The 26,057-nt window shown below is 43.2% G+C and overlaps 1 protein-coding gene and 1 pseudogene across 4 annotated transcripts in view; both read left to right on the forward strand.

Moving 5' to 3' along the window:
* Nucleotides 1-26,057, forward strand: part of SNX14 (sorting nexin 14) — an 87,617-nt gene that overhangs the window by 57,242 nt on the left and 4,318 nt on the right. For 2 of the 4 annotated variants that reach the window (XM_067560730.1, XM_067560731.1), the window contains 11 exons: nucleotides 5,322-5,523; nucleotides 6,608-6,688; nucleotides 6,812-6,912; nucleotides 7,265-7,376; nucleotides 9,454-9,494; nucleotides 9,660-9,779; nucleotides 11,795-11,918; nucleotides 12,521-12,685; nucleotides 13,838-13,933; nucleotides 22,140-22,231; nucleotides 22,439-22,495. In XM_067560730.1, the coding sequence (XP_067416831.1) occupies nucleotides 5,322-5,523; nucleotides 6,608-6,688; nucleotides 6,812-6,912; nucleotides 7,265-7,376; nucleotides 9,454-9,494; nucleotides 9,660-9,779; nucleotides 11,795-11,918; nucleotides 12,521-12,685; nucleotides 13,838-13,933; nucleotides 22,140-22,231; nucleotides 22,439-22,495 (1,191 nt within the window). Of the gene's footprint in view, nucleotides 1-5,321; nucleotides 5,524-6,607; nucleotides 6,689-6,811; nucleotides 6,913-7,264; nucleotides 7,377-9,453; nucleotides 9,495-9,659; nucleotides 9,780-11,794; nucleotides 11,919-12,520; nucleotides 12,686-13,837; nucleotides 13,934-22,139; nucleotides 22,232-22,438; nucleotides 22,496-23,469; nucleotides 23,659-26,057 lie in introns of those variants that run through there. The other 2 variants (XR_010922079.1, XM_067560732.1) reach the window with 2 other exon arrangements.
* On the forward strand, nucleotides 16,754-17,845 carry LOC137161427 (uncharacterized; annotated as a pseudogene).

The raw sequence follows: 26,057 nt of genomic DNA on the forward strand, positions 1-26,057 counted from the left end.
GAGTGTGCCTCTCAGCTTATGCTGACTGAGGGTGTGCCAGTTGGCCCAGAGGTGGTCCTGGACGTAACTGAAACCCAGAAAGAGTCTGTTAGGGCTCAGGGAAATGTTTCTTTAGAGCAGCCTCCAGCTGAAGAGGGAAGGGACATTTCTGTAGGAAATGGATTGTTGCCTAAAACTGCTCCTGAAGAAATAAAACCTCCTGATGGCTTTTGCAAGCAGTTTTCTGCAACTGAAGAGTGTGAAAGCCCCGTCAACAGTCCTCCTCCTCCTCTCCAGACGAGGTGACCTCTAGAAACCACAGGACGCTGCTGATGGACTTTAGGGCGCACCAAGAGCTCCTGAAAAGGGTGGCCTCTATCCTCAATTTGGAGATTAAGGAGCTATCAGAGGAGCAGGACCCCCTCTTTGGTGTTGTTGGGTCAGAGGGACCATCAAGGGTGGCCCTGCCTGTACACGACAGGGTCCTTAAGCTGGCCAAGGCCCTGTGGCAAACCCCTGCCTCAGTTGCCCCCGCGTCTAAGGGCGCTGAAAAGAAGTATGTCCCGGCAGAAGGGTTTGAGTACCTGTTTACCCACCTGGCCCCGGGAACCCTGGTGGTGGACGCGGCAAATCAGAGGGACAGGCACGGGTACCAGGGTGCCACTCCCAAAAACAAAGATAACAAAAAACTTGATTTGTTTGGGAGGAAGGTGTACTCCCTGGGGGCCCTGCAGTTTCGTATAGATAACCACCAGGCCCTCCTAGGACACTATAACTTTAACCTCTGGGATTCCATGCGGCGGTTCGTGGAGAGGTTGCCCCAGACCAGGCGGCGGACTTTGCCACGGTCCTGGAGGAGGGTATCACGATGTCAGGAGTGACGCTACAAACCGCCAGTGAATCAGGGGACGCCGCAAGCAGGGCCATGGCCTGTGCAATCGCAATGAGATGGTGTTCATGGCTGCAGTCATCGGGGCTGTCCCAAGAGTTGCAGCAATCCATACAGAACCTGCCCTTTGACGGGGCGGGCCTGTTCTCGGACAAGACCGACGAGAAGCTGCACGCCCTTAAGGATTGGTGAGCCACGCTGCGTTCCTTGGGCCTCTACACTCCCTGGGCCTCGAGGCGTCAGTCTCGGCCACAGCATCAGCCACAGCAACAGCCTAGGCCATCACCTAGACCCTTTCAGCCCGGCAGGGGCAGAGAAGGAAACGGGGTTTGAGCAACATAATCGTTCCAACTCGTCCGTAACCTCCCAGCAAGGACCCCCCAAGGGGCCCAATAATAAAAAGCACCATGAGAGTGGCACCACTACCTCTCTCTCGGATCCGTCCCTCACATTCCTAGAGAGGCTAAAACCATTCTACGCCGAATGGCGGAACATCACCTCAGACCGTTGGGTCCTCGGAGTAGTTCTCCAGGGATATGCCCTCCAATTTACAGCCTTCCCCCCACAACCCACCCCCCCGCCCCCCGTTCCTCTTCAGGGACCCCTCTCACGAGCAACTCCTCTTATAGGAGGTGAACACCCTCCTCGATCTGGGGGCGGTGGAAGCGGTTCCCCCACACAAAATAGGGAGGGGATTTTACTCCAGATACTTCCTCATCCCCAAGGCAAAAGGGGACCTGAGGCCCATATTAGATCTGTGCCGACTAAACAAATTTATCAAGCGTCTCAGGTTCCACATGGTCTCCCTAGCCTCCATTATCCCCGCTCTGGGTCCAGGAGATTGGTATGCCGCCCTTGATTTGAAGGATGCATGTTTCCATCCTGCCCGGCCACAGGCGCTTCCTCCGGTTCATGGTAGCTGGGTCCCACTTTGGCCTCTCATCCGCCCCCAGGGTATTCACCAAGTGTATGGCTGTAGAGGCGGCCCACTTGAGGTGCAGAGGGGTGCAAATTTTCCCATACCTGGACAACTGGCTGATCAGGGACAGGTCCAGGTCCCACATTCAGGACAGTGTGTCCCTCACCTGTGCCACATGCACCAAACTGGGGCTGCTCATAATGAGCAGAAGTCAACTCTTACCCAGTGCAATGCATAGAGTTCGTTGGAGCCACCCTGGACGCTTCCCAGGCCAGATCCTTCCTCCCACAGCCTCGGTTTGAGGCTATGGCCGCGATTATCACCCAGCTACACAGGTGCCCCACGACGACAGCCAGGCACTGCCTACAGCCGTTAGGGCACATGGCGGCCTGCACATATGTGGTGAGGCTGGCTCGCCTTAAACTCAGGCCACTCCAGGCATGGTTGGCCTCGGCGTATGCTCCAAGCAGATATCCCTTCAACAGGGTGGTCACGGTTCCCCCATGGGTACTAGCCTCTCTGAACTGGTGGAGGACTCCCAGGGCGATGTTGAAAGGAGTTCCCTTCAGGGATCTGGCCCCGTCGGTCACTCTGATCTCAGACGTGGGGTGTGGAGCCCACATCAGTGCTGACCTGAGCACACAGCGGCTGTGGTCAGAGGAGAAGAACCTCTATATCAATGTAAAAGAGCTCAGGGCAGTCCGGTTGGCCTGCAAGGCGTTCCTCAGGTTCCTGAGGGGCAGGGTGGTGCAGGTGCTGACAGACAATACCACAGCCATGTTTTACATCAACAGGCAGGGGGTTGCGTGCTCCTCAGCCCTCTGCAAGAAGGCCATTCGAATGTGGAACTTTGCAGTCAGGCACGACTTTCACTTATCTGCCTCTCACCTCCCAGGGGTCAGGAACGACAAGGTGGACCGCCTCAGCAGGTCGTTTCTACCCTACCATAACTGGTCACTGCACCCGGAGGTGATGACTCTTATTTTCCGTAAGGGGGGTGTTCCCCAACTGGACCTGTTCGCATCATCCTGGAACAGGAAGTGCCCGAGGTTTTGCTCACTCCAGGGTCGCAAGCCAGGCTCCATATCCGATGCATTCCTCATCGAGTGGAAGGGGACCCTCATGTATGCGTTTCCCCCCATTCCGCCCCTGCTTAGGGTCCTCTTGAAAATCAAGAGGGACAGAGTGGACATAATACTCATTGCCCCAGCCTAGTCTAGACAGCACTGGTACAGTATGCTGCTGAACCTGTCAATCACCCTGCCAGTGGAGCTCCTGAGGCGACACAATCTGCTCTCCCAGGACCAGGGTCGTCTGCTCCACCCATAGCTGGACTCCCTGCACCTCACAGTCTGGAGGCTCTGTGGCTGACGGAGGAGGAGAGAGCCTGCTCGGCGCATGTCCAACAAATTCTGCTGGGCAGCAGAAAACCTTCAACACTGGTCGTGTACCAGGCCAAGTGGAGAAGGTTTACCTGCTGGTCGGAGTCCTGGGACATCCCACCGAGCTGCTCGCCTATCCAGGCGATCTTGGAGTACCTGCTCCAGCTGAAACTCCAGGGTTTGGCGCTAGCTGGCGGCTATCTTGGCTTTCCATCAGCTGCTAGAGGGGAGATCCCTGTGCTCCCACCCCATGTCAGTTAGGTTCTTCAAGGGGGTGGAGAGGCTTTACCTGCAGGTCTGTGACCCAGTGCCTCCCTGGGATCTAAACCTGGTCCTCTCCAGACTAATGGGGCCCCCTTCGAGCCCATGGCTACATGCCCGCTGCTTGTCCTGTCTTGGAAGGTAGCCTTCCTGGTGGCCATTACCTCAGCTAGGTGGGTTTCCGAGATAAGAGCATTGACCTCGGAGCCCCCCTACACCGTTTTTTATAAGGACAAGGTGCGGTTGAGACCCCATCCAGCTTTCCTGCCTAAGGTGGTCTCCCAGTTCCACTATAACCAAGATATTTTCCAAAACCGCACAGGTCAGAGGAGTGGAGATGGCACTCGCTAGACGTGAGACGAGCCCTGGCCTACTACATCGATAGGACAAGGCCGTTCCAGAAGACAACGCAGCTCTTCGTCGCAGTGGCAGACCGGATGAGGGGATCACCTGTCTCTACCCAGCGCATCTCCGCATGGATCATCACCTGCATCAAGTGCTGCTATGAGCAGGCGAATATACCACTTTCAGATGTCATCAGAGGGCGCTCAACCAGAGCCCAGGCCTCGTCTGTGGCCTTCCTGGAGAGGGTGCTCCTGCAGGACATCTGCAAAGCCGCTACCTGGTCGTCAGTGCACACCTTCACGTCCCACTACGTCATCGTGAGAGAGGATGTGGGATTCGGCAGAGTTGTGCTGAGGGCAGCTCACCGGTAATTCCTACCCACCTCCAAGGTATAGCTTGTTAATCACCTATATTGGAATGGATATGAGCAATCACTCGAAGTAGAAAACAGGGTTACTTACCAGTAACTGTTGTTCTTCAAGATTTGTTGCTCATATCCACACCACACCACCACCCCCCCCCTCCCCCCCCCATCCCCACTGCCGGAGTTGGCAGAAAAAAGGGACTGAGGGGCCGTGGGGTTGGCGGTGCCTCACATACCGCAGCATGAGCGCGGTACTCCAGGGGGCACCTAAGCCAACCCTATGGGGTCTGCTAAGGGAAAAAAGGTTCCGGGAACCCGTTCACGGTGGCATGCACTCACCTGTATTTGAATGGATATGAGCAACACATCTCGAAGAACAACAGTTACTGGTAAGTAACCCTGTTTTTTCAGCAAAAAAAATTCAATTGAAAAATTTTGCCCCATTCTACCTAATAGTCTCTCCTCAAATTCTGCTTGTCTCATTTTTGCTGTATTATGCAGGGCTAGGATTTTAGAAGCACAGATTGACTTTTAAAAGCTATTTCTGCCTCTTCCCCCTCTCCCCAATGCACACACCCACATTGTATCTAAATTTTATTCTTTTTGCACACTCTTTTTAATTTTATTGCCAATGCTAGACAGCCAAGATATGGTTGTATCTGGCAGTTTTAGGGGCAATAAGTAGCTTTGAAAGGTTAATCAATGGACTGGTAACAAGATGTAACCTTTGGTGTTAAGGCCTTTGATATATCAGAATCTCTAAAATATTTTTTGGTTTTGTTTTTGCTGGTAATGGGCCTACCAAACTTTGGTGCCATATACCATATTGTATTTGCAACTTATCCTTCCCCAAGAACTGGATGATACTTCAACATGCGATAAGTCAGCTGCTGATACTTTAGATTGATACCTGAGAAAGTTTTGTTAACAATTTTTGTTTTTAACGTCAAACAAACCTACAGGTCTAGGGATTTTTATACAGAAGATCTAAAATTAGCAACTACCTAAGCATACCCTCTTCCAGGATTTTTTTTAATATTTTGTCTTTGGTCCAGGTCACATGTACTTCATATGCAATGATTGAGTTATGTTTACACTGATCTCCTATACATTCTGCAAAATTAAAAATTGTGTACTAAAATGAGATTGGGGAGGTCTTGATGCTTGAATCTTTCATTGCAGATTGAAGAAGGCATTATGGTAATGGAAGACGATTCTCCTGTGGAGACTGTTAGCACTCCCAATACGCCTCGCAACCTTGCTGCATGGAAAATTAGCATTCCATATGTGGACTTCTTTGATGATCCCACCCTTGAAAGGAAGGAGAGAAGAGAGAGAACTCCTGTGTTTTGCATTGACGTGGAGAGAAACGATAGAAGAGCAGGTAAGGAGTCTTTGTGATGAAATACAATTATTTTAAAACGTAGCTCAAAATGTCCATTTTAGTATGTTTTTTTTTATCTGGCTCTTCTGATGTGCTATATACACACATCTCCTTTTAGCATCAAAGTAATGACTTATTAATAAATTTGAAGTCTTTGGGAAGGAAAAATGATCAGACTTATTATCTGGAACTTGTGACAAATTACTCCTAAAAGTGAGTCTAGTCTATTCAGAATTCAAACCAAGGCTTAGGAATCCCTCCCTCCCCACAAAAATGTTAATATTATGATTTAGATTGGTAAATGTTGAGTGTGTTTTCTATTTACTGTACCAGCAATATATTTCATACTCCACTCAATTTTTTTCTTCTAGTACTTTGTTTTAAGTAGATTTGTTGGTGCCCTGATATCTTTCAGATGAATACATTACAAGTGCACAAATAGATATTTACTATTAAACATTCTAGACCAGGAAAATGGATTTTTCCTATGAGCTTTAAAGTGGATTTTTAATGCAAATTAAATTGTTTGGTAACTAAAAAAATGAACTTAAACTACTTGCATACCAGGATTTCAGCATCTGTTCAGGAAAATGTTATATTTGGAGAGAAAAAAAAATTGAATTCCCCTTTTAGAAAAGTGTAAATTGACAGTAATGAGTATGAATGAGCTTCTTCCTGCTACCTAGATACTGTAGCACTTGACAAACAGCTGATAGAGATGCCTGGAAGAGCCCTGTACCAAGAGAAGATTATTAGCAAGATCCAAGCTTGCTGCATTAGATTCAGATTTCCTTCATTGTAGCAGGCCTGTCTATCAGCCATTCTTTGAGCTGCTCATGTGATTTAACACTACTTAAGTCATTTATATGTGTGTGTGCCTGGGGTAGTGTGCTAAGTGTGCTGGGGTAAGTGTGCCTGGGGTAGTGTTATAATATTGGCAATACTGATTACCTACATCATTGAGGGCTTTTCCTCTGTATTCTGTTGTATATTTGCTGTTCTTAACTCTTTGTTATGTACTTTATTACTGTCTCAGGTGGGTGTAGGAACATACATTACTTCCAATTTGTATATTTTTCAATAGGACATGAACCTGAACGCTGGTCTGTCTATAGAAAATATCTTGAATTTTATGTGCTTGAATCAAAGCTAACAGAATTTCACGGTATGTTTCCCCTTCCTACTGCAGTGATTACTTTTTAAAATTGAGCAGAAATTTAAGATACTAAAATTTTTCTTTTTGTTTTTAAGAATACTTGAATCTGCTTGACGTTTTACTAATTTATAGGTACCTTTCCTGATGCTCAACTTCCATCAAAAAGAATCATTGGCCCAAAGAACTATGAATTCTTAAAGACAAAGAGGGAGGAGTTTCAGGAGTATCTGCAGGTACAAGACAATCTACTGTCTTTCCGTTTTTTAAGTAAATTGCGTAATTGTGAAGCTAATAAAAGTTAACACATGCCAATTTTTCCCATGTAACTTTAAGTGCAATAAAAATTGTTTTACCTGACCAAATACTATGTATGAAATATTTGACTGTCATTTTAATCTGCAGGTTAAAAATTGTTCTATTCTCAAACATTTAAATATTAAATTTGGTATTAAAAAAAAAAGCATTTGGAAGGATGTATAATTTCTAGGATAACAAAACTGTTTTAAACCTCTATTGTTGTTACTATAGGGAAACTAATTTTCAAGAATGTTCTTACATCTACTCTTTCTTTTATGTCCCTCAAAGAAACTTCTGCAACATCCAGAGCTGAGTAACAGCCAGCTTTTGGCTGACTTTCTGTCTCCCAATGGTGGAGAGACCCAATTTCTCGATAAAATGTTGCCTGATGTAAATCTTGGTAGGTATCATAGTTGCTCTTTATTCTGGTAAATAGCACTCTTGTAGACACTGTAATGCACCAAATTAAGTGTGGGCCCGTTAATACTAAGTGGCTGAACTTTTGTAAGTTTTGGGTGTGTGAAATATAGTGCGTTTCTTCTGCTATACAGCTGTTACCAATCCAGTCATATTCTAATAGTCAGATATTTTGACATTGACATTTCTCTCCATTCCCAGGAGGGAAAGTATTGTGAAACTATGGAGAATCTAGTCTGCATTTGGATGCTTTCTGAATATCTAAGCCCAGTACTTCCAAAATCCATTGCTTATGGAAATCAGGTTTTTTACCTCTTCAAGTAATTCAAGAAGATGGCTGGCATTAGCCCAGATTTGATTTTCAAGAACCAAACCAAGAAGGCAGCTGTTTGGGGTTTTTTTTAATGTTTATGGAGGCAGTGTCTTGATTTAACTTTGAATTTTAGTTGATCAGCCCTATTTTAGTTCATTTGAAAACTGCCAGAATTAATGTCAATTGTTTGTACTAATGTTAGGTCTGAGTATTGTATAACAAGGTGTCCTGGATTCAATGCAGTACCCCATGTAGTTAAACAAGATTGTACTTTGTGTTCCCATTGATGACCTCTTTACTTCTAGGCCATTTTTAGATGTTTTGGCAATTATGAACATCTTTCAGTAATAGTGTGTTTTTTTTTCCTGTTGGTGTAACGAAAATGTTGTCCAAACAAGTTTATATGGTAGGTGAATATTTAAGGTGTCCTGAAGAGGAATGTCTGATCTGGTCCCAAGCTAGGTGCCACATTCATGTGCTTTTAGTAAGTAGAAAGCCTCTCAACATTTAAGACTGGTGGTGTAAGAAATTCATATATATTTAATGTCTTTCCTAAATTGCCTTTTTAGAGTACTTAAAGATAAGAAAATCATAATGATGTAATTTGATATTTAATTTTAAAACCCCTTTTAAAAATATATATTTAAAATATATGTTCATTTTTATTACCTTTAAACTGTTCTGTTGTGCTTCTGATATTCATATTCAGGTTAATGTGGGTAGTTTTTAAGACTAGATCTACAGTCTCCCCAATCCTGTAAATCCTTTTTAACATGACTATTTTCTTGAACTTGCAACACTCTGCATTTCACTAGTATCTCCAGACTGGATGACTGAGGGAGAGGAGAGTAAATGCTGTCTCAGAAGTCTGAGGTTAGGACTTTCCTGTGTGGTAAAGGCTTGCAGAGAATAAGGAAATGGATATTGGAAAAATTGTGGGGAATCATTAGTGACTAGAACTGAAAAATTGTTCTTATCCAGGTCATTCAAACAGAAAAACGATTGGAGCCTAAATTACTGAACAGTTTAGGTCTTTTTCTTATTGTGTCCCAGTTCTCCCTTCGCCCCCATGATGCCTCTTGCTATTTTTTCTTACCCTCACATACCACCCATCCACACTAATGGAGGTATGGCTGTTAATCTCTCTATAGTCCTTTAGAAAATTACAGAGGAAAGTCTATGGAACTTAGATTTCTTTATGAATGTGAAGAGTTTCTTATGTGTTTGTAATTTGAAATATATTTTGTCTGATTAGTACCACACACTCAGTTCCTTTTTTAAGTCAGATACAAAAAAATATTTCATAATTTTCTTGATAGCAACAAATAACTTTGAAAAAAGTTCATATGTTTCTTTAAAAGGATTGTGCTGTTATACTTAAAATGAAGCAATAGATGTCAGTGGTGTAAATTAATCTCTTTCAGACTAAGATGATAAAATGAGACAGGATGTAGGTTTTCTTGCTTCACTTCTGGGCAATTTATAATTTAATAGAGTTTATTATATGTCAGGGATTATTATTCATTTATATTACAATAGCACTTAAACACCCCAGCAAATATTTGTCAGGCCCATTATGTCCTCATGGTACAAAACAGGCCTTGCTGTGGAGATCTTACAGTTTAAATAGACAAATTAGGTAAGGTGAGGTGGGGCAGGAGAGGAGAATGGAATGATGATGATAGATATCAGCTGTGGTATTCAGAAGGGTATGTGGTAATATATACTTATTTGTTTTTAATTGTAGGCAAAATTATAAAGTCTGTTCCAGGAAAACTAATGAAAGAGGTGAGTATTTACTGTGAATCGGTAGCCTACGCTGGGCTGTAGTTAATATCTTAAACTGTCCACTGATAGTTGCTACATGTTGGTCCAGCACAAATTTTAGCTTGGAAACTTTCAGTTTTTTAACTATTTAACTGTCACTGTTGTTCACTGTGTATTTAATTTCAGAAAGGTCAGCATTTGGAGCCATTCATCATGAATTTCATTAACTCCTGTGAATCTCCCAAGCCTAAACCAAGTAGACCAGAGCTTACAATTCTCAGTCCCACTTCTGAAAACAACAAGAAGGTGCAGTAAATTTACAGATGGGGAAATATTGACCCTTACCTGAAAATGTGAAGAGTAAATGGGAGAAGCTATAAAGATGACAGCTAGGCTACCTACATTAATTTCTGTTCTTATGGTTGGTGGGTAGTAGTTTTTTTCCTTTTACCAGCTTCACACTAGTTGGCACTGCTGACCTCCATGTTTGTCCCTGGATGGATTGGAGTCTTTATAGAATCATAGAAACATAGGGCTGGAAGGGACCTCGAGGTCATCTAGTCCAATTCCATGCACTGAAACAGGACCAAGTGTACCTAGATCTTCCCTGATACGTGTTGTCTAACCTGCTCTTAAAAACCTCTGGTAATGCAGATTCCACAACTTCCCTTAATAATCTATTCCAGCAATTAACTATCCTTATAGTTAGAAAGTTTTTCCTAATATCTAACTTAAATCTCTCTTGCTGCAGATTAAACTGATCACTGAGGGTAGTATAAGAAGTTGACATGGAGAACAAATATCACTGTCCTCTTTGTAACAGCATTTACCATATTTGAAGAATGTTATCAGGTTTCCCCTCAGCTGTCTTTTTTCAAGCCTAAACTTACCCAGTTTTTTCAACCTCTCCTCATAGGGCAGGTTTTCTAAACCTTTTATCATTTTGGTGTTCTCCTCTGGACTCTCTCCAGTTTGTCCACATTTCTATTTCAGCTGAGGCCTCGCCAATGCCAAGTAGAGCAGGACAATTACCTCCTGTGTCTTACATATTACACTCCTGATAATACACCGAATATTAGCCCTTTTTGCCAATGCATTGCATTGTTGACTCATATTTACCAATTGTAATGAACACAAAGTACGTTTGCAATCTTGCAAGCAATTGACATAGATAAGAGTTATGATTATTTATTTTTTGTATTGGGGCCCACCAGTTACACGATAGTAAGAAATCTGACTGAATTTTCTATATTTACTTATAATCATAAGTCAATTCTTCAGTATTTCTGATACATTTATCACTCTTCAAGTAATTCTCCAAAGAGTAAAGTTGCACTTTGTCTTAAGACACTCTGATACATGTGGTCCCTGCTATTTCTAATGTTTAATTTGAAAGGGGCTAGTTTAAAACATCCAAAGCAATTGTTTAAAGTTGTCTGAGAATCTCTTCAGCCATAAAATTGAAGAGTGTAGTTTTTTTAGTGAACACAGACCAGAAGGGAAAGGGAGAGCATAAAGTAATGAAATTACAGTTCCCATAAGGCATTGCAGTGCCATTTTGAATTGAAATATTTTGGTTTTTAGCTGCAATATATTGGTTTGGGGGGTTTTGTAAAAGGCCCGCCGTTTAATGAGTGATCCCTTGTGGCCACAGTGCCCTTTGCAGTAGCCTCCTGCTTTCTCTTGTCGGGGCCCCTTACAGAATCCCCACAGCCTTTCTTAGAAGTCGTGCTGTCCTCCACGGGGGGCTGGTTAAATGACTGTAAACAGTTCCAAACAGTCCCACCAATAGAGTCCATCACTGTAATCCAAAGATTCACACTTATCTCTGGCTCTTCTGCTATCCACACAGAGCTCTTCCTTTGCTTACAGCCTGCTCTTCACAGGGTCACCTCTCATAGCTCTCCCTAGAGTTTAGCCTTTTGGCTCTGACTTCCTTCTCTTGCCAGTGTCTCTTCAGTTCTGAGGGAGAATGCAATTTATATGCTCCTAATTACTCTGGACCGCCTCCTCTTCTCCACTGCCAGCCCATTTCCTGGACCTTTGTTCATTCCATCTCCCTGGAATGGAGTCTTCTAGCCCCTTCTACTCTTAAAGGGCCGGTATACCCCCATTACAGAATTCAACAAAATATTAAAATTTTCTTTGGAAAGCAAATATCTTTGAAAAAATTCATCATTGAAATCAAATTTTCCATTGAAAAACAGTTGAAAACCTTTTTCATTGAAAATCTTGAGCAGTCTGAACTTTACAGTACTGATTGTTTTTACTCTAGTTTTCTTTACATCTTGAAAATGAACAAATTAATCTTTCTGGTTTAGCTTTTCAACGATTTGTTCAAGAACAATGCAAACCGCTCTGAGAATACAGAGAGAAGACAAAATCAGAACTACTTCATAGAGACAATAACAGTAGAGGGAGCCTATGACTACTTAATGTATGTTGGTAAGAAATTATTTCTCTTTGTACTTGGTATGTAGTGTAACAGGTACAAAAGTTCAAGGTGTTTGATAATGTGCTGTTTGAAAAGTCTGTCTAAATGATCATACTTAATTTAAAGTTTACATATTTTTATAAAAAGGAAGATGTCAGTTAGAGAGACAATCCTGTTTTTTAAGTTCCTGCTATTAGGGTGTCACAAATGTAGCAATGTCACTCTGCATGTTGTATCACTTTCCCCTCCTGCCCCTCCTCCCCCCACTTTGTTTTTGTATTTAGAGTGTAAGCTGTTTGAGGCAGAGACCATGTCTTCCTGTGCATAGCACAGAGGGTCCTGATCCTACTGAGAATTCCAGGTGCCACTCTAATTTAAATAAATAATACCAACACTTGGCAAGCAAATAGGAGAACAGTGCTCTTTTTATAGTAAATGTCACAAAAGCAGATTTAAAACCGAAAGGATCTGCTAGAGGGTGGGGTATGGGGTCAGGTTGCAGGAAGTTAGCTATCTCTTTTTTGGAAATATCAGTGTGCACACTTTTTAAGAAATAAAGCGAGGTACCATGATGATGGGAGCCTTCTTATTATGTGTAATAATAACTTCACAGGTAGAGTTGTTTTCCGTGTTCCTGACTGGCTGCATCACCTCTTGATGGGGGGAAGAATTCTCTTCAAAAACACATTGGAGACGTACACAGACTACTATCTCCAGTACAAATTAGAACAGCTTTTTCAGGAGCACCGCCTGGTCTCATTGATAACACTCCTGAGAGGTTAGTGAAAAGCCATGCAAATACTTCTTATTTTATCATGTAAACTTCAGTGGTGCTCATTTAGAGATATTGATGACTTAGTTTTATACTTGTAGCACCTCTTGTGAGCACCCCCATATATAGTTTATGCAAACTATATAATGCAACATGAAAAGAGCATTTATGCAACATAAACACTTTAGAAATCAAATAAATGAGTCAAGAAATTCCAAAAGTTAGTTTCTGCACAATGTTAATTTGTTCTTATTGCATATCTTTGATATTTTGTTATAGATTTAATTAAATATTGTGAACAATAATCCACTAAGGCTTATAGTGAGCAAGGAAAAGATAACTAAAAGACTGATGATCAACATGGCAGAGTTAATGATGCAATAAATACATTGAGTTTAGAAAATTCCTAACATATTGGATCTTAATCTTTTCTGGAGAATTAATGCAAGTTTTTTTTAATTGTTTCCCATATTTTAAAAAGTGGGGAGGGGAAGCTGAGAAAATGAAGCCCACAGTTGCTAGCTAACAAGTATCAATTGACCATAGATGGAACAAAATGGGTATATTTAGAAAAATGACTTGAGTGGTGGCCAACTATGAAGATTACAGCTCCCAAAGAGGTATTGTGAATAAATGAAAAGAAGCGAGGAGGCTTTGAATGACTGAAACCAAAAGCTATAGCTGCCTAGTGAACACTGTAAATATTTGTATCCCTCTGGAGTAAATATGGCAGTTGCAACATTCCCCATCAGTACTGCATGGCTGTTTGACATAATGTGAAGACTATCTTTATACAGTTGTAAGTTTAGGGGAATTATCGTTAAGCAGCATATAATTAACTTACAGTGGAATTTAGCCTGAATAGATGTGATACTCTTTAAAAATGCCTTAAGACAAGGAGTGAGTTGGCAAAACACTATTGTATTCCAAACAAATAGGGTATTTCTGGAAATGAGCAGAATAAGAAGACCAGAAGACATCAGACTATTAACTGGCACGGCTAGAACTTACTTCCAGTTAAGATCATGTGGAAAAGATAAATCTAATTCTGAAGACATCATTCAAAAGCCTAGTATCAGTTTTTATTCACATACACAATATATGACTTTACTAAAAACCAACTCTTCAATGCCATTTTTGTTCTTTTGGTTGTTACAGATGCTGTGTTTTGTGAGAATACTGTACCTCGCTCTCTCCAAGATAAACAGAAACGAGCAAAGCAGACCTTTGACGAAATGATGAGATGCATTCCAGGTTCTAAATTTATATGATCTATATAAGCTTTTTAGTCCTTCAGTCAGGCACCAAGCCCAAATATAAGATTAGTGCTAATTTCCCAATCCATAAAGTAGTTATGTGGCTGAGGTTTTAAAGAGTTGCCTAAAACACTGCTGCTTAATGAGACTTTCATTACATAGGTTTAACAAGGGTTACTCACACCCCATGTTTGTGATGTAATGGTTAGACAATGACACTGTGCAGGTCAGGAGGAGCGTGGGATCTGAACCCAGCTGAGATACTGACATTGATCTTGAGCAAGTCCCTCAGCTTCTTCGTATATCATTCAGCCCAGCTGAAAATTGGGTAAAAAGTAGCAGTGTAGTGAAAATCTGAAGAAGAATCTCATCTGAGCTGTTTGTTCTTTATATAAATTAGTAAAAAATCCTGTGATTAGAGATCATCCAATAATAATTTATTGCAAATGTAATTTGAAGTTCTTTTTCGAGCACTGGTCTCTGTGTGTTCTGCATATGGGTGTGCATGTGCTTCATGAGCCTGAGACTGGAGTATTCTAGCAAGTAGAATCCTTTGGTCCACACCTGAACAGTTGCTCCTCTTGTGCTCCGTACCGAGAATACATAGGGCGATGCAGACTGATCCCTCTCCAGTTCCTTCTTACCGGTGGATGGCCTGAGTTGGAACCCTCTATGTCCGAAGCTATCTTTGCATCATCGCTCAAAAACCTAGAAATATAATTGTATATAGTTTTAGTAATTTTAGTGTGTTTATAGTCTAGTTAATACAGGTTAGTTTCCCCTGCCTCAAGTATCCTCTTCCTGGGGGGAGAGACTGTGCCCAGAGTCCTGAGATTTAAGAACTGTCTTCTGATCCCGCTTGTCTTCAGTAAGTGAGGAACACTAACGCTGCCTTTACTGCCTTAGGGTGGCTCATGTTTCTGCCAACTGCAGCATCTGATTCTCATTCCCTCCCCAAACGCATGAGGCATGAGAGCTTCGACTGAGGAAGTACCCCTTGGAGAAGGCCATGAGACCCCAGTAGGATCCAGGCCCCTTGTTCATTGGCTTCAGTCAAAGAGCAGTGCCCTTCCAAGTAAGAGCTCAGGAGCAGGGGCCAGAGCTGTTAAGCCCAAGGAATCAATGCCTCTGGTTTCTTACGAGAATAAGTGGCACTCTCATAAACACAAGGACAGATCCCCTTCTAGATCTGTTCCTACAAGAAAGGATTCCTCCCCAACTCCATCCAAGTCAGGTGAGTCCTCACGTGTGGCTCCTAAAGACTTAAAAGACAACTAAATCTTCGAACCAAGGGGCTAAGGTGCGAAGGAGAAAGAACTATTGGTGCCGACTATAGCTCCAGCTCATAAGTCAAAAGATCGGCACCTATTGACACCAGCTGGGAGCTCCAAGTGGGACTCCTCTTCCACAGTACCAATGCTCTCCTGGAAGGATCTGTCAGCTACCATGACTGTGCATGCACTGGAGCAGTCGGTTCTGACCATTGGGATGGACTGAAACCTATACCTCTCCAGAGAATATTTTCTGCTCGAGAGGGTTTCAGTCTGGACTCCCAGATGACGCCTTTCATCTCAGCTGACACATTTCCTCTGATCCTGATCATTGCACAGGTCATCCTCAAGCCAAAAACATATCAGGCCTAGCTCATCCTCATTGCCCTGGTATGGCCAATGCAGTATTGGTTCTCCAACTTCCTTGTGCTATCGATTCAGCCTCCCATATCCCATCCTGACCCGCTGACACAGAATCATGGTCGCACCTTGCATTCTACACTCAGCTCCCTTCATCTCATAGCATGGCTGCTCCGCGATTGACTGAGGAGGAAGAATGATGTTTGATAGCTGTTTGACAGGTTCTACTCAATAGTAGAAAGCCTTCTCTCAGAATGTCATGTTTGGAGAAATGGAAGTGGTTTTCAGTGTGGTCGTTGGTCCGTGGAGTTCAGCCAATGCTGGCTTTTATCCACAGCATCTAGAAGTACTTACTGCATCTTCAGTCAACAGGTCTTGTGCTTAGCTCATTGAGGGTACATTTGGCTGCGATCTCAGCATCTCATTACCCCATTCATGGAAGGATCAGTTTTTTCCAATGCCATGGTAGCAAAATTCTTAAAAGGGCTTCTTCGTCTCTATCCTCCAGTCCAAGAGCCAGTCCCTTTGTGGGACCTTAACACGGCCCTAGCAGCTCTAATGGGACCTCCATTTGAGCCTCTGGCATCTCGTCCCTTTTTTTCTGTCAGAGGACTGCATTCATGGTGGCGATAATATCCGCAAGGTGCTTGAGTCTGTGAGTTGCAGGCTCTGATGGCTGAGCCTCCTTATATGCAGTTCTCAAGGACAAAGTAACTTTATGGCCACACCGCAAAATTTTGTCTAATGTGGTCTCTATTTCATTTGAACCGAGCAGTATATTTACCTGTGTTTTTTCCCTTAGCTGCATTCATCTCTGGAGGAGCAGCACCTCCACACATTAGATGTCAGATTATATCTAGCCTTCTGTCTGGACAGGACTAAACAATTTCATGCTTTGTCTCATCTGTTTGTGTCACATGCAGATTGTATGAAAGGACAAATGGTCTCTCCACAAACAATCTCTAAGGGAATAACTTCCTGTATCAAGCTGACATGTGAAATAGCTTCAACTATGCCTCTTCAGCCAGGTACAAGCTCATTCTATGAAAGTGCAGGCTTAGGGTACATCTACACTGCAGAGTGAAGTCGACTTACTTAAAGTCAACTTTTACCAGCTGATTTTTAGAAGTCGCTGGAGTGTATACACACCATGCTCTTTGCGTCGGGTTCATGCGTCCACTCTCGCCATGCTTGTGTCAACATTCAAAGCAGTGTACTGTGGGTTGCTATGCCACAGTGCAAGTAGCCACGGTGGCTGTTGGGACGAGTTTCATTGTCCCATGCTGCAACGCTCCTTCCCTCTCCCTTCTTCCCCCAAACAAACAGGAAACCGATTTTCAGGCCGTTTGTTTATGCCGTGCACTCACCATTGCTGCGGAGACATGGAGCCAGCTCAACTCTGCTCTATTATTGTGAGTGTCACAAATACATCACGGCTTATCATTGGGTATTTTCGAAGTACAGCAAGAAGCTGAAGCACAGGCAACTGCCATGCCACCAAGGCTGCCCTGCTACAAGCCATTGAGCGGAACAATTCCCGATTGCTGCAGGCCCTAACGCATCAACTGCAATCCGTGGAGTGCTGGTTCTGGTCCTGGGAAACAAGCACAGACTGGTGGGACCGCATCGTTATGCAGTTGTGGGATGATGTCCAGTGGCTGCAAAACTTTCATATGCGAAAGGCAACTTTCCTTGAACTTAGCTCGGAGCTGGCCCTGTCCCTGAAGAGCGTGAATACTCACTTGAGACAAGCTCTGATGGTGGAGAAGAGACTAGCCATCACTCTGTGGAAGCTGGCAACCCCCGACTGTTACCACTCGGTTTGGAATCAATTTGGAGTTGATAAATCTACAGTGGGTGCTGCCGTGATTCAAGTATGCAGGGCCATCAATAGACTTCTATTACAAAGGCTAGTGACTTTGGGAAATGTGCAGGACATAGTGGATGGGTTTGCCGCGATGGGGTTCCCAAACTGTGGGGGGGCCATTGATGTAACACACATCCCTATCTTAGCGCCTGCCCACCTAGCAACCGAGTACATAAACTGCGAGGGGTACTTTTCCATGGTTCTGCAGGGCCTTGTGCATCACAGGGATCATTTCACTGACATCTGCGTGGGGTGGTCTGGGAAGGTGCATGACGCGTGCGTATTTCAGAATTCGGGGCTGTTTCCTAACATGCAGATGGGGACTTTCTTTCCTCACCAAAAAATTCACATTGGGGGTGTGGAAATTCCAGTAGTGATCCTGGGGGATCCTGCTTACTCCTTACTCCCTTAGCTAATGAAGCCGTATACCGGGCACCTTGACAGCGACAAGGAGTATTTTAATAACAGGTGAAGCACTTGCAGAATGGTTGTTGAATTTGCCTTTGGGCGTTTAAAGGACAGATGGAGTAGTCTGCTCACTAGGCTGGACATGAATGAAAGGAACATCCCCTCAGTGATATCTGCGTGCTGTGTTCTTCATAATGTGTGTGAAGCGAAGAGGGAGAGGCTCCCCCAGGGTTGGGCTGTGGAGGCAGAAAGACTGGCCACCAATTATGAGCAGCCAGATGCCAGCAATACGCTCAGAGCTAACCGCAGAGCTCTTTGCATTAGGGAAGCATTGAAAACCAGGTTCTGCAATGAGATACAGGACTGATTTCTGTTCCAGTCTTTTATTTGCCTTTGCTCAGCATTCCCCCTTCCTCCCCCCCCCCCCCCCCAATGGATATCAGTACCCTCCAAATCCCTCCCAAACAAGATATGAATTATTAAAGAAAACGTGTTGAAATTATGCAAGTCGTGGGGGCGGGGGGTAGTGGAGGGAGTGGTCATTCACAGTTTCAAGGGGTAGCGTGGTTTCTTGCAGGCCAGCTGTCAGCAGGGCCACTGCTGCTTTCTGCTTACCTCCACCGGGGTGGAGTGCATCACGTACTGCAGCCTGGCCATTCTCCTCTGAGACCTCTTGGGGGTGGAGGAGAGGCAGGGCAGCAAAGCCATAGGTGGAGGAGCGTTATGGAGGGGCTGCAGCGGGACTCTGTCCGGCTTCTGCTCCTCCTAAGGCTCCACAACCCGCTGGAGCATGTCTGCCTGGTCGCGCATGATTCGCAGCATCTCCTGCGTGGTACTGCGATCATGCTCCTGCATTGCTTTGCGACTCTCCCTGTCCATGTCCATATTCTGGGACAAGGTCAGCCACCACGCTCGGAGCTCTGTCTCTGCGGCTGCGGAGGCATTCATGAGCTTGCCAAACATGTCGTCTCTTGATTTTTTTTTCCCTCTTTCTAATCTGTGATAGTCTTTCCGCAGCATTTCTAGAAGGTTGGGCCAAGGCCGAGGTGTCTACAGAACGAAAAGAAATGCACAAAGTTGCCTTGTTAGCAGAGGCAGGAAAATGAAACAACTGTAACAATGTATGAAATACTCCCCTTGCAGTGCACAAGGCAAACCCAGACCCTCATTCCATTCCTAACATCCCAGAAGGGTCGGCTTGCTGTGCTGTTACAGAGATGGTAAGCTAGGGGCACTTTACTGTGCTATAGAGAGGATTAATGATCTTTAAAAAGCTCATTTCAAATGCCCTGTATTAGAGGGGTGCCTGGGCAACTGGTTTAATTTGGATGACTGTTTGTCACGAGGCGGCCACAGGGGATCTGAGGATAGCGCAGGGGGTTAATAGTCTCTTCTGAAACGAAATCAAAATAATTAAAGTGACTTGGTAGGACACTACAATGGGGAATACAGAGGTACAGGGTATCTGCTGTACAGCTTGGGTATTTTAAACATGCGCTGTCTTCCCTAGGTGACCATGAGCGATATCCGTCTCCTGAGTGTAAAGCACAAGGAAAGGGAAGATTTGCTGCACGCAGCAGGGTACCAGCCTGGCCTTTATGCCGCTATGCTGTGTTCCGCCATGATGCCGGCTCCCTTGATTGCAGCGTGGCACGGCAAAGTATCCTACCAGGGAGTAAGGAACAAGGCTGTCCTCCCCTGAAACTCTGTGCAAAGGATAACAGATTACCTACATGAAAGTTTCCTTGAGATATCAACTGATGATTCTCAGAGCGTATCTCTGCACATACATAATCTGTTCCGGAGGTAACCCCCCAGTAAAGTCCGCTAAATGCCTGAAATCCCCTTTCCAGCCCCCTTTCCCTCTTTAAAAGGACAGAACTGCTAAGAAGAAAAAAAAATCACCAGATGTGCCTTCCTCAGGATCATTATTGCTGTCCTGTGTGCTGCTGGACTGCTCTGGGGTCAGGAATAGGTCTTGACTGTCTGGGAGAATGGACACCCCACTCTCACGCACCCTGCTCTCCTCAGCCTCCTTGTCATCCACGGAGTCCTCATCATTGTCCATGGATTGTGACCTAGCAGAGGTATTGATGCTGTGGGGCAGCACCGTGGTGGGGTTGCCGCCGAGAATTGCATGCAGCTCCTCATAGAAGCGTCATGTTTTTGGCAAGGAGCCAGAACAGCTGTTAGCTTCCCTGGCTTTCTGATATGATTGCCGCAGCTCCTTGATCTTCATGCGGCACTGCTGCACATCCCTGATGTGTCCCTTCTCCAGCATGCCCTGTGATATCTTCCCATAAATGTCCAAATTCCTTTTGCTGGCTTCGAGCTGAGCCATAACGGACTCCTCACCACACAGACCGATGAGATCTAAGACCTCTGGTCGACTCCATGCTGGAGTGCATTTGGGCCTTGCAGTAGCCATGAGGAGTCCAGTGACAAAGCTCTCTCCATGCTGGCTTCACAGGAAATAAAAATTCAAATTTTCCTGGGGTATGAGGATAGGAGGGGCCATTTCCGGGTAGCATGAGCACATAACAGCAGAGCATGAATGTCCAGAGTGGTCACAACAGGGCATTGTGGGATACCTCCCGGAGGTCACTAACGTCGAATTACATTACGCTCTGTCTACACTGATGCAAAATCGACCCAATAAAATGGAATTAGGCCCTACACCACTTGCGGAGGTGGTTTTATTACATCGACTTTTGCTGCGGTTTTAGTCGATGGAACTACCGTACCAGTGTAGGCGCAGGCTTTCAGAGATCGACGTAAGTGACGTTACTTTGACCTCCATTGCCACTGTAGACCAGGCCACAGTATCAATAGCGTTCCTAAGGGATGTCTTAATATTGGATGTTTACAAGGCTGCCAGATGGCCATCAATACATATAATGCTATTATCATATCTTCCAGTGCTGATACAAATGTTGGGAAGGCCATCTTGCAATCCTTGTTTAGATAGACTCTGAGCCCCGCCTCCTATGGGGACTGCTTGTGAATCATATAAGTGGAATACACGGCTGCATCTACTTGAAGAAGAAATGGTTACTTACTGTAACTATGGTTCTTTGAGATCTGATATAGACATGTATTCCACGACCTACCCTCCATCCCCTCTGCATCGAAGTCTAGTCTCTGTAAGTTCAGTGTACAGGAACTGAGAGAGATCGAGGTTGTGCTACCTCATATAGCTAGGGAGGGGATATAAGCACAAGGCACCAGCACCACCTCCCATGGCACTATTAGCCAGAATTCTCTGGCTCCGGTGCACTGGGTGCACACACATCTACATGGAATAAGCGTCTGCATCACCTATCAAAGAACTACAGTTAGAATAAGTAACTGTTTCTTCCATTCATTCCTCCATGAAACATTACACCTTAGTCCAGATCTGTTCTGCAGATGCAGCTGTTGGGGCAGCAGTATTACAGGCATCTATAGAAACTGCATCTTCACACCCCACCACCACCCTGTTTGAATATTGCTTACCAATTACCCACATGCTGAATACACATAGGGAACAGCACTTGAAGAAATGAAGGTTACTTACCTGTAGCCCGAGGTTCTTTGAGAAGTATGGTCTCTGTGTTCCACTCTTTTTCCTCCTTCCTTTTGGCTTTGGATCCTATCTGATTTGCAGTAAGAGAAAGAACTGGAGAGACATTGGTCTGCACCTCTTCTTATGCTCTCAGTACAGAGCATGAGGGGGAGCAACTGTGCAGGCATGGACCAATGGACACTACTTGCTAGAAATCTCTGATCAGGTACATGGAGCACATGCGTATCCACATGTGGAATACAGATAGGGGCCACATATCTCAAAGAACTTCCAGTTACAGGTAAGGAACCTCAATTTTATTACATAAAGCATTAGGGCAATAAACTCCGGTTGTATATCCCCCCCTAAAAATTGGCAATGATTTAGTTCTATGCCATTAAAAGTAAAACTACAAATAAAAAGATATATGTATATATCACTGCAGTGGGTTGGCTAACAGGAAAATTTTTCTCATATTGAGAATTTGAAGAAATAGGATTCCACTTACAACTCTTTAAATTCATTTAGTAGACACTGTAGCTAATTCGTAGCTTGAATAGAATAATCAGAAGGGGTTCAAAAAGATTTTTGACTTAACTGGTACTAAAAACAAATTCATTTGAAAGGTAAATTCATAGCATAGAGCCATTGGAAGTGCTGAGGATATGATTTTTGGTCTAGCCACAATTTACTCTAGCACATGACTAATTTGTAATGGCTTTTTATGACTGGTATGTTTTGGTATCTGGTTTAGGTTTGATAAGCAAATGCATTGGAGAAGACGCCAAATATGAAGGCATCAGACTTTTGTTTGAGGGAATGCAGCAGCCAGTGCTTAACAAGCAGGTACTTTCATTCTGAAAACAATTATATGGGAAACCTTACTGCTGGTGCAGTGTTTCATAAAGGCTTTCGGTGATCTTTTGTGTATCCCAGGTAAAATGCAAATTCTCTTTTAATTATTAAAAATCAAAAACAATATAATTGTCTTAAAAGGTTGTCATAAGAACTGACCTTGACCCTTTTACAACAATTACTTTTTTATGTTTTTAGTTGACCTATGTTCTGCTGGATATTGCAATACAAGAACTGTTCCCAGAGCTTAATAAGGTATGTGATGACAAACCCATATAAATGCTGCAGAATAGATCTCCTCCAATCTATTAGTCACTTGAGATTCTTCCACTCTATCCATCACAAGCAGATAAGCAAGAAATCCCAAACAGTTACTGTTATCATTACCTTTGGAAAGGTTAACTCTGTTGAAGAGTCTGTATTTTGTTATGTCGAAAGATGCCTGCAGAATCTTCCAAGGGCAAACTTTTTAATATCTGCTGATTAAAAATTTTCTTAGCTTTCCAGGCCCATTCCATGAGGTCTATACATTGTGCTAGAAGTAGAGGAGCCTTCCCAAAGGAACTGTGAGGGCAACCAGCAGGGTCTCCCTGTATGCCTTTCCTTGTCATTATTGACTGTCAAATTTCTGTAGATGCTGTCTTTGGGAAATGTATCCTGCATACTGCATTCTGGTTGAGGTTTAGCATTTTTCCTATCAAGTGTGTATTTTGTTGTACCTAATTTTGACCATTGCTTTCTGGAATTCTTAGTGTCCAGATAAAGGAGAGAGGAGTCGCATGGATAAAAAGTGCTATATAAGGGCAAGGCATTATTTATATAGTGCATAGTTATCTGGAAGGGTGTGATGTGTTTGTATCAACTATGTATATACAACTTTTTGAAAGAGAATTGCATAATGAATTTTGTTAGCCTAGTAACTTTGATATTTTATTTAAAATACAGAACTTGTATCTTAACTGAGATTATAAGCACCATAGCCCAGGAGCTGCATCTTAGAGTTTGCACAGTTCCAAGCACAGTTTTAGCACTGAACACAAAAATAATACCCAGCTGTTGGAGCCAAATTAATATTTCAGTTTTGCTTGCTAAATATGTTAGTAATGGAAGTTGAAACAAACTAAAGCCATCGTATTACTACTTTCACTAAAGAGAGACTAACTTAGTAAGTTGAACCTGCTTTGTGCATTGGACTTGCATTTAATTCCTTTTTTATTTACACATTCTAGTGATTTCAAATCAAGGGCAGCAGAAACAAGTAAAGGGAAAAGGGAAGTAGCTTTATGGCCCATGTACTGCAAAAAGACTATCAGACTGCTACTTTAATCCACTGAACTGTATCTGTGTGTCCCCCGGTACTTAATGATATATTACCAGTAACATTAACCAATCCCTCAACTGAAGACTTCCAAATGAAGGTTAGAAAAATGGTTCAAGTTTTTAACTATTGTAAACACTTAAATAAAAATCTTACAGGACAAGTTGAATTGTATAATCTGTAGTCACATTAGACTGAATGTGGATGTACAAAGAACCTATCAAGTTGAAAAAAAAAGTGAACTCTGGGAACTGTGTATTCCAGAAATTGGCCAGTACAAAATGGGGTATTCACCCCAAAACACTCCAAGTAACCAGTTACTCCTTGTGTTACTCAGTTGCGGGTATTGTGCACCAATATGACCACGCTCAATCCATGCACCTAAAATTGATACTGAACTCAGTCAGTCCTGTTGGATCATCACAGGGACTTTGACACTGACCCTCACATTGTCACTATACTGCCTTGTGTGGATTGCACCACCATCAGTGAGGTGTGATGCCTTCAGTGTAAAGGAGACACAAAAACATGCATGATCCGAGACACCCATTGTATGGACACATTCCACTGTCCGAGAGGCTGAAGTCCAGAAAGAGTTTTGCCTCTGAAAATCCCTTACTTCAAAATACCATTGTGGAAAGAGAGAAATGCCAATGATTCTGGAGAACCTTCAGAACAACTTCCCCCCAGACACCTTGAACAATATTACTGGTTGCTCTAAATCACATGAGAGCTTGGGTGGTAAAACCTGGTGATAGTATGGCCAAGTGGAAGTTGAGAAATGACCCCAACTGTGAATGTGGAGAGCCTAGACAAACTTTGAACACAGTCTGATGCAGTGCCCTCTATCAATAACCTTCCACCCTCCAAGGAACTATTTGATACAAGTGCTAATGCCAGGTCTTGATTACGGTTTTGAAGCGATAAGCTATAATGATGAAGTGTACGGGAAGAGCTTCAAGCCTTCTGTTCATGTGTGTATATATTACTAAAATTAAAAGTTTCTCTTCTCCGAATCAAATTAAGTCAAACAGGGTTAATTTAAAGTCTGTGCTATAAGCTGACTGTGATCACAAGGATTCGCACCCTTAAAGCCATTGTCACAATTCCTTTAACCAAGGCAAGATTGACTTTGCTCCAGCTTAATGATTTGAGAAAACAAAAGCTCTTAAATGCAGTCTAGTTTTCACTTAGTTATCAGTTAACTTTTTTTTTTGCAAAAGTCTTAACTTCAGTGTCTGGTCTGGCCAAAGTTACTTTGAATCATCTGAGATTTATGTTCATTATAAAAATCAGTGAGTTATGACCAGTTACTTACAGAATCGTCACCCTTCTATCCCCTGTTCAGCTTTGGCTTTCTTTTTGTGCAGTTGAGGGATAGTATTAAAACTAAAAATACATTCCGATTCTGAGCAAGAACACACAAACTGAGAGCTCCTCCCATCAATATTTAAAGAGAGGCTGAACCTAGCTTTTTAGCACTGCTGTTACAGAACACTTATTCACATAATAAGCACATCTTGGGACTCCGTGGAGAAGTCAGCTAATTCTTTTAAAATAAATTGAAGTGTTTATGCTTCTCACTCAGGAGCCGCTTGGGATTTTGGGAAAGAGTCTTCATTTTGAGGCAACGATGCTTGTTCAAAAGCCCTAACTGAGGATATTTACTTTTGAAATATCCCGTTGAAGATCATAACATTATACAATCATAGAAACACAGGGCTGGACAGGTCCCTGAGAGGTCATCTAGCCAGCTCTCTCTGCCAAGTACATCTAGACCATCGCTGACAGGTGCTTGTCTAACCTATTCATAAAAACCTCCAATGACAAGGATTCCACATCCTTCCTTGTAAGCTTATTCCAGTGTTTGACTATCCATATAGGAAAACTTTCTAAGAGCTAACCTGAATCTCCCTGGCTGAAAATTAAGCCAATCACTCATTGTTGTACTTGCAGTGGAGATGGAAAACAGTCGATCAGCATCCTCTTTATAACAGCCCTTAACATATTTGAAGACTGTGATCAGGTCTCCCTCAGTTGTCTTTTCTCAAGACTAAAGACGTCAAGGTGCGGTTTTCTAAACCTTTTATCATTTTTCTTGCTCTCCCTGGACTGTCTCCAATTTGTCCACATCTTTCTTAAAGTGTGACACTCAGAACTGGAAACAGTACTTCAGCTGAGGCCTCACCAGTGCCAAGCAGAGCAGGACAATTAGCTTCTGTGTCTTACATACAACTCTTCTGTTAGATATAATTCTGGGACATATATATCTATATATAATATATATATATTTTTTTGCACCTGCATCACATTGTTGGCTCTTATTCAATCTGTGATGCACTACACCCCCAGATCCTTTTCAGCAGTACTATTACATAACCAGCTATTCCCCATTTTGTAGTTATGCATTTGATTTCTCCACCTAAGTGCATTTGTCTTTATTGAATTTCATCTTGTTGATTTCAGACAGGTTTTCCAGTTTGTCAAGGTTGTTTTGAA

Source organism: Emydura macquarii, unplaced genomic scaffold (genome assembly GCF_026122565.2).
Source record: "Emydura macquarii macquarii isolate MOO-44397 ecotype Brisbane River unplaced genomic scaffold, CSIRO-AGI_Emac_v2 contig_2297, whole genome shotgun sequence".
Lineage (NCBI taxonomy): Eukaryota > Metazoa > Chordata > Testudines > Chelidae > Emydura > Emydura macquarii.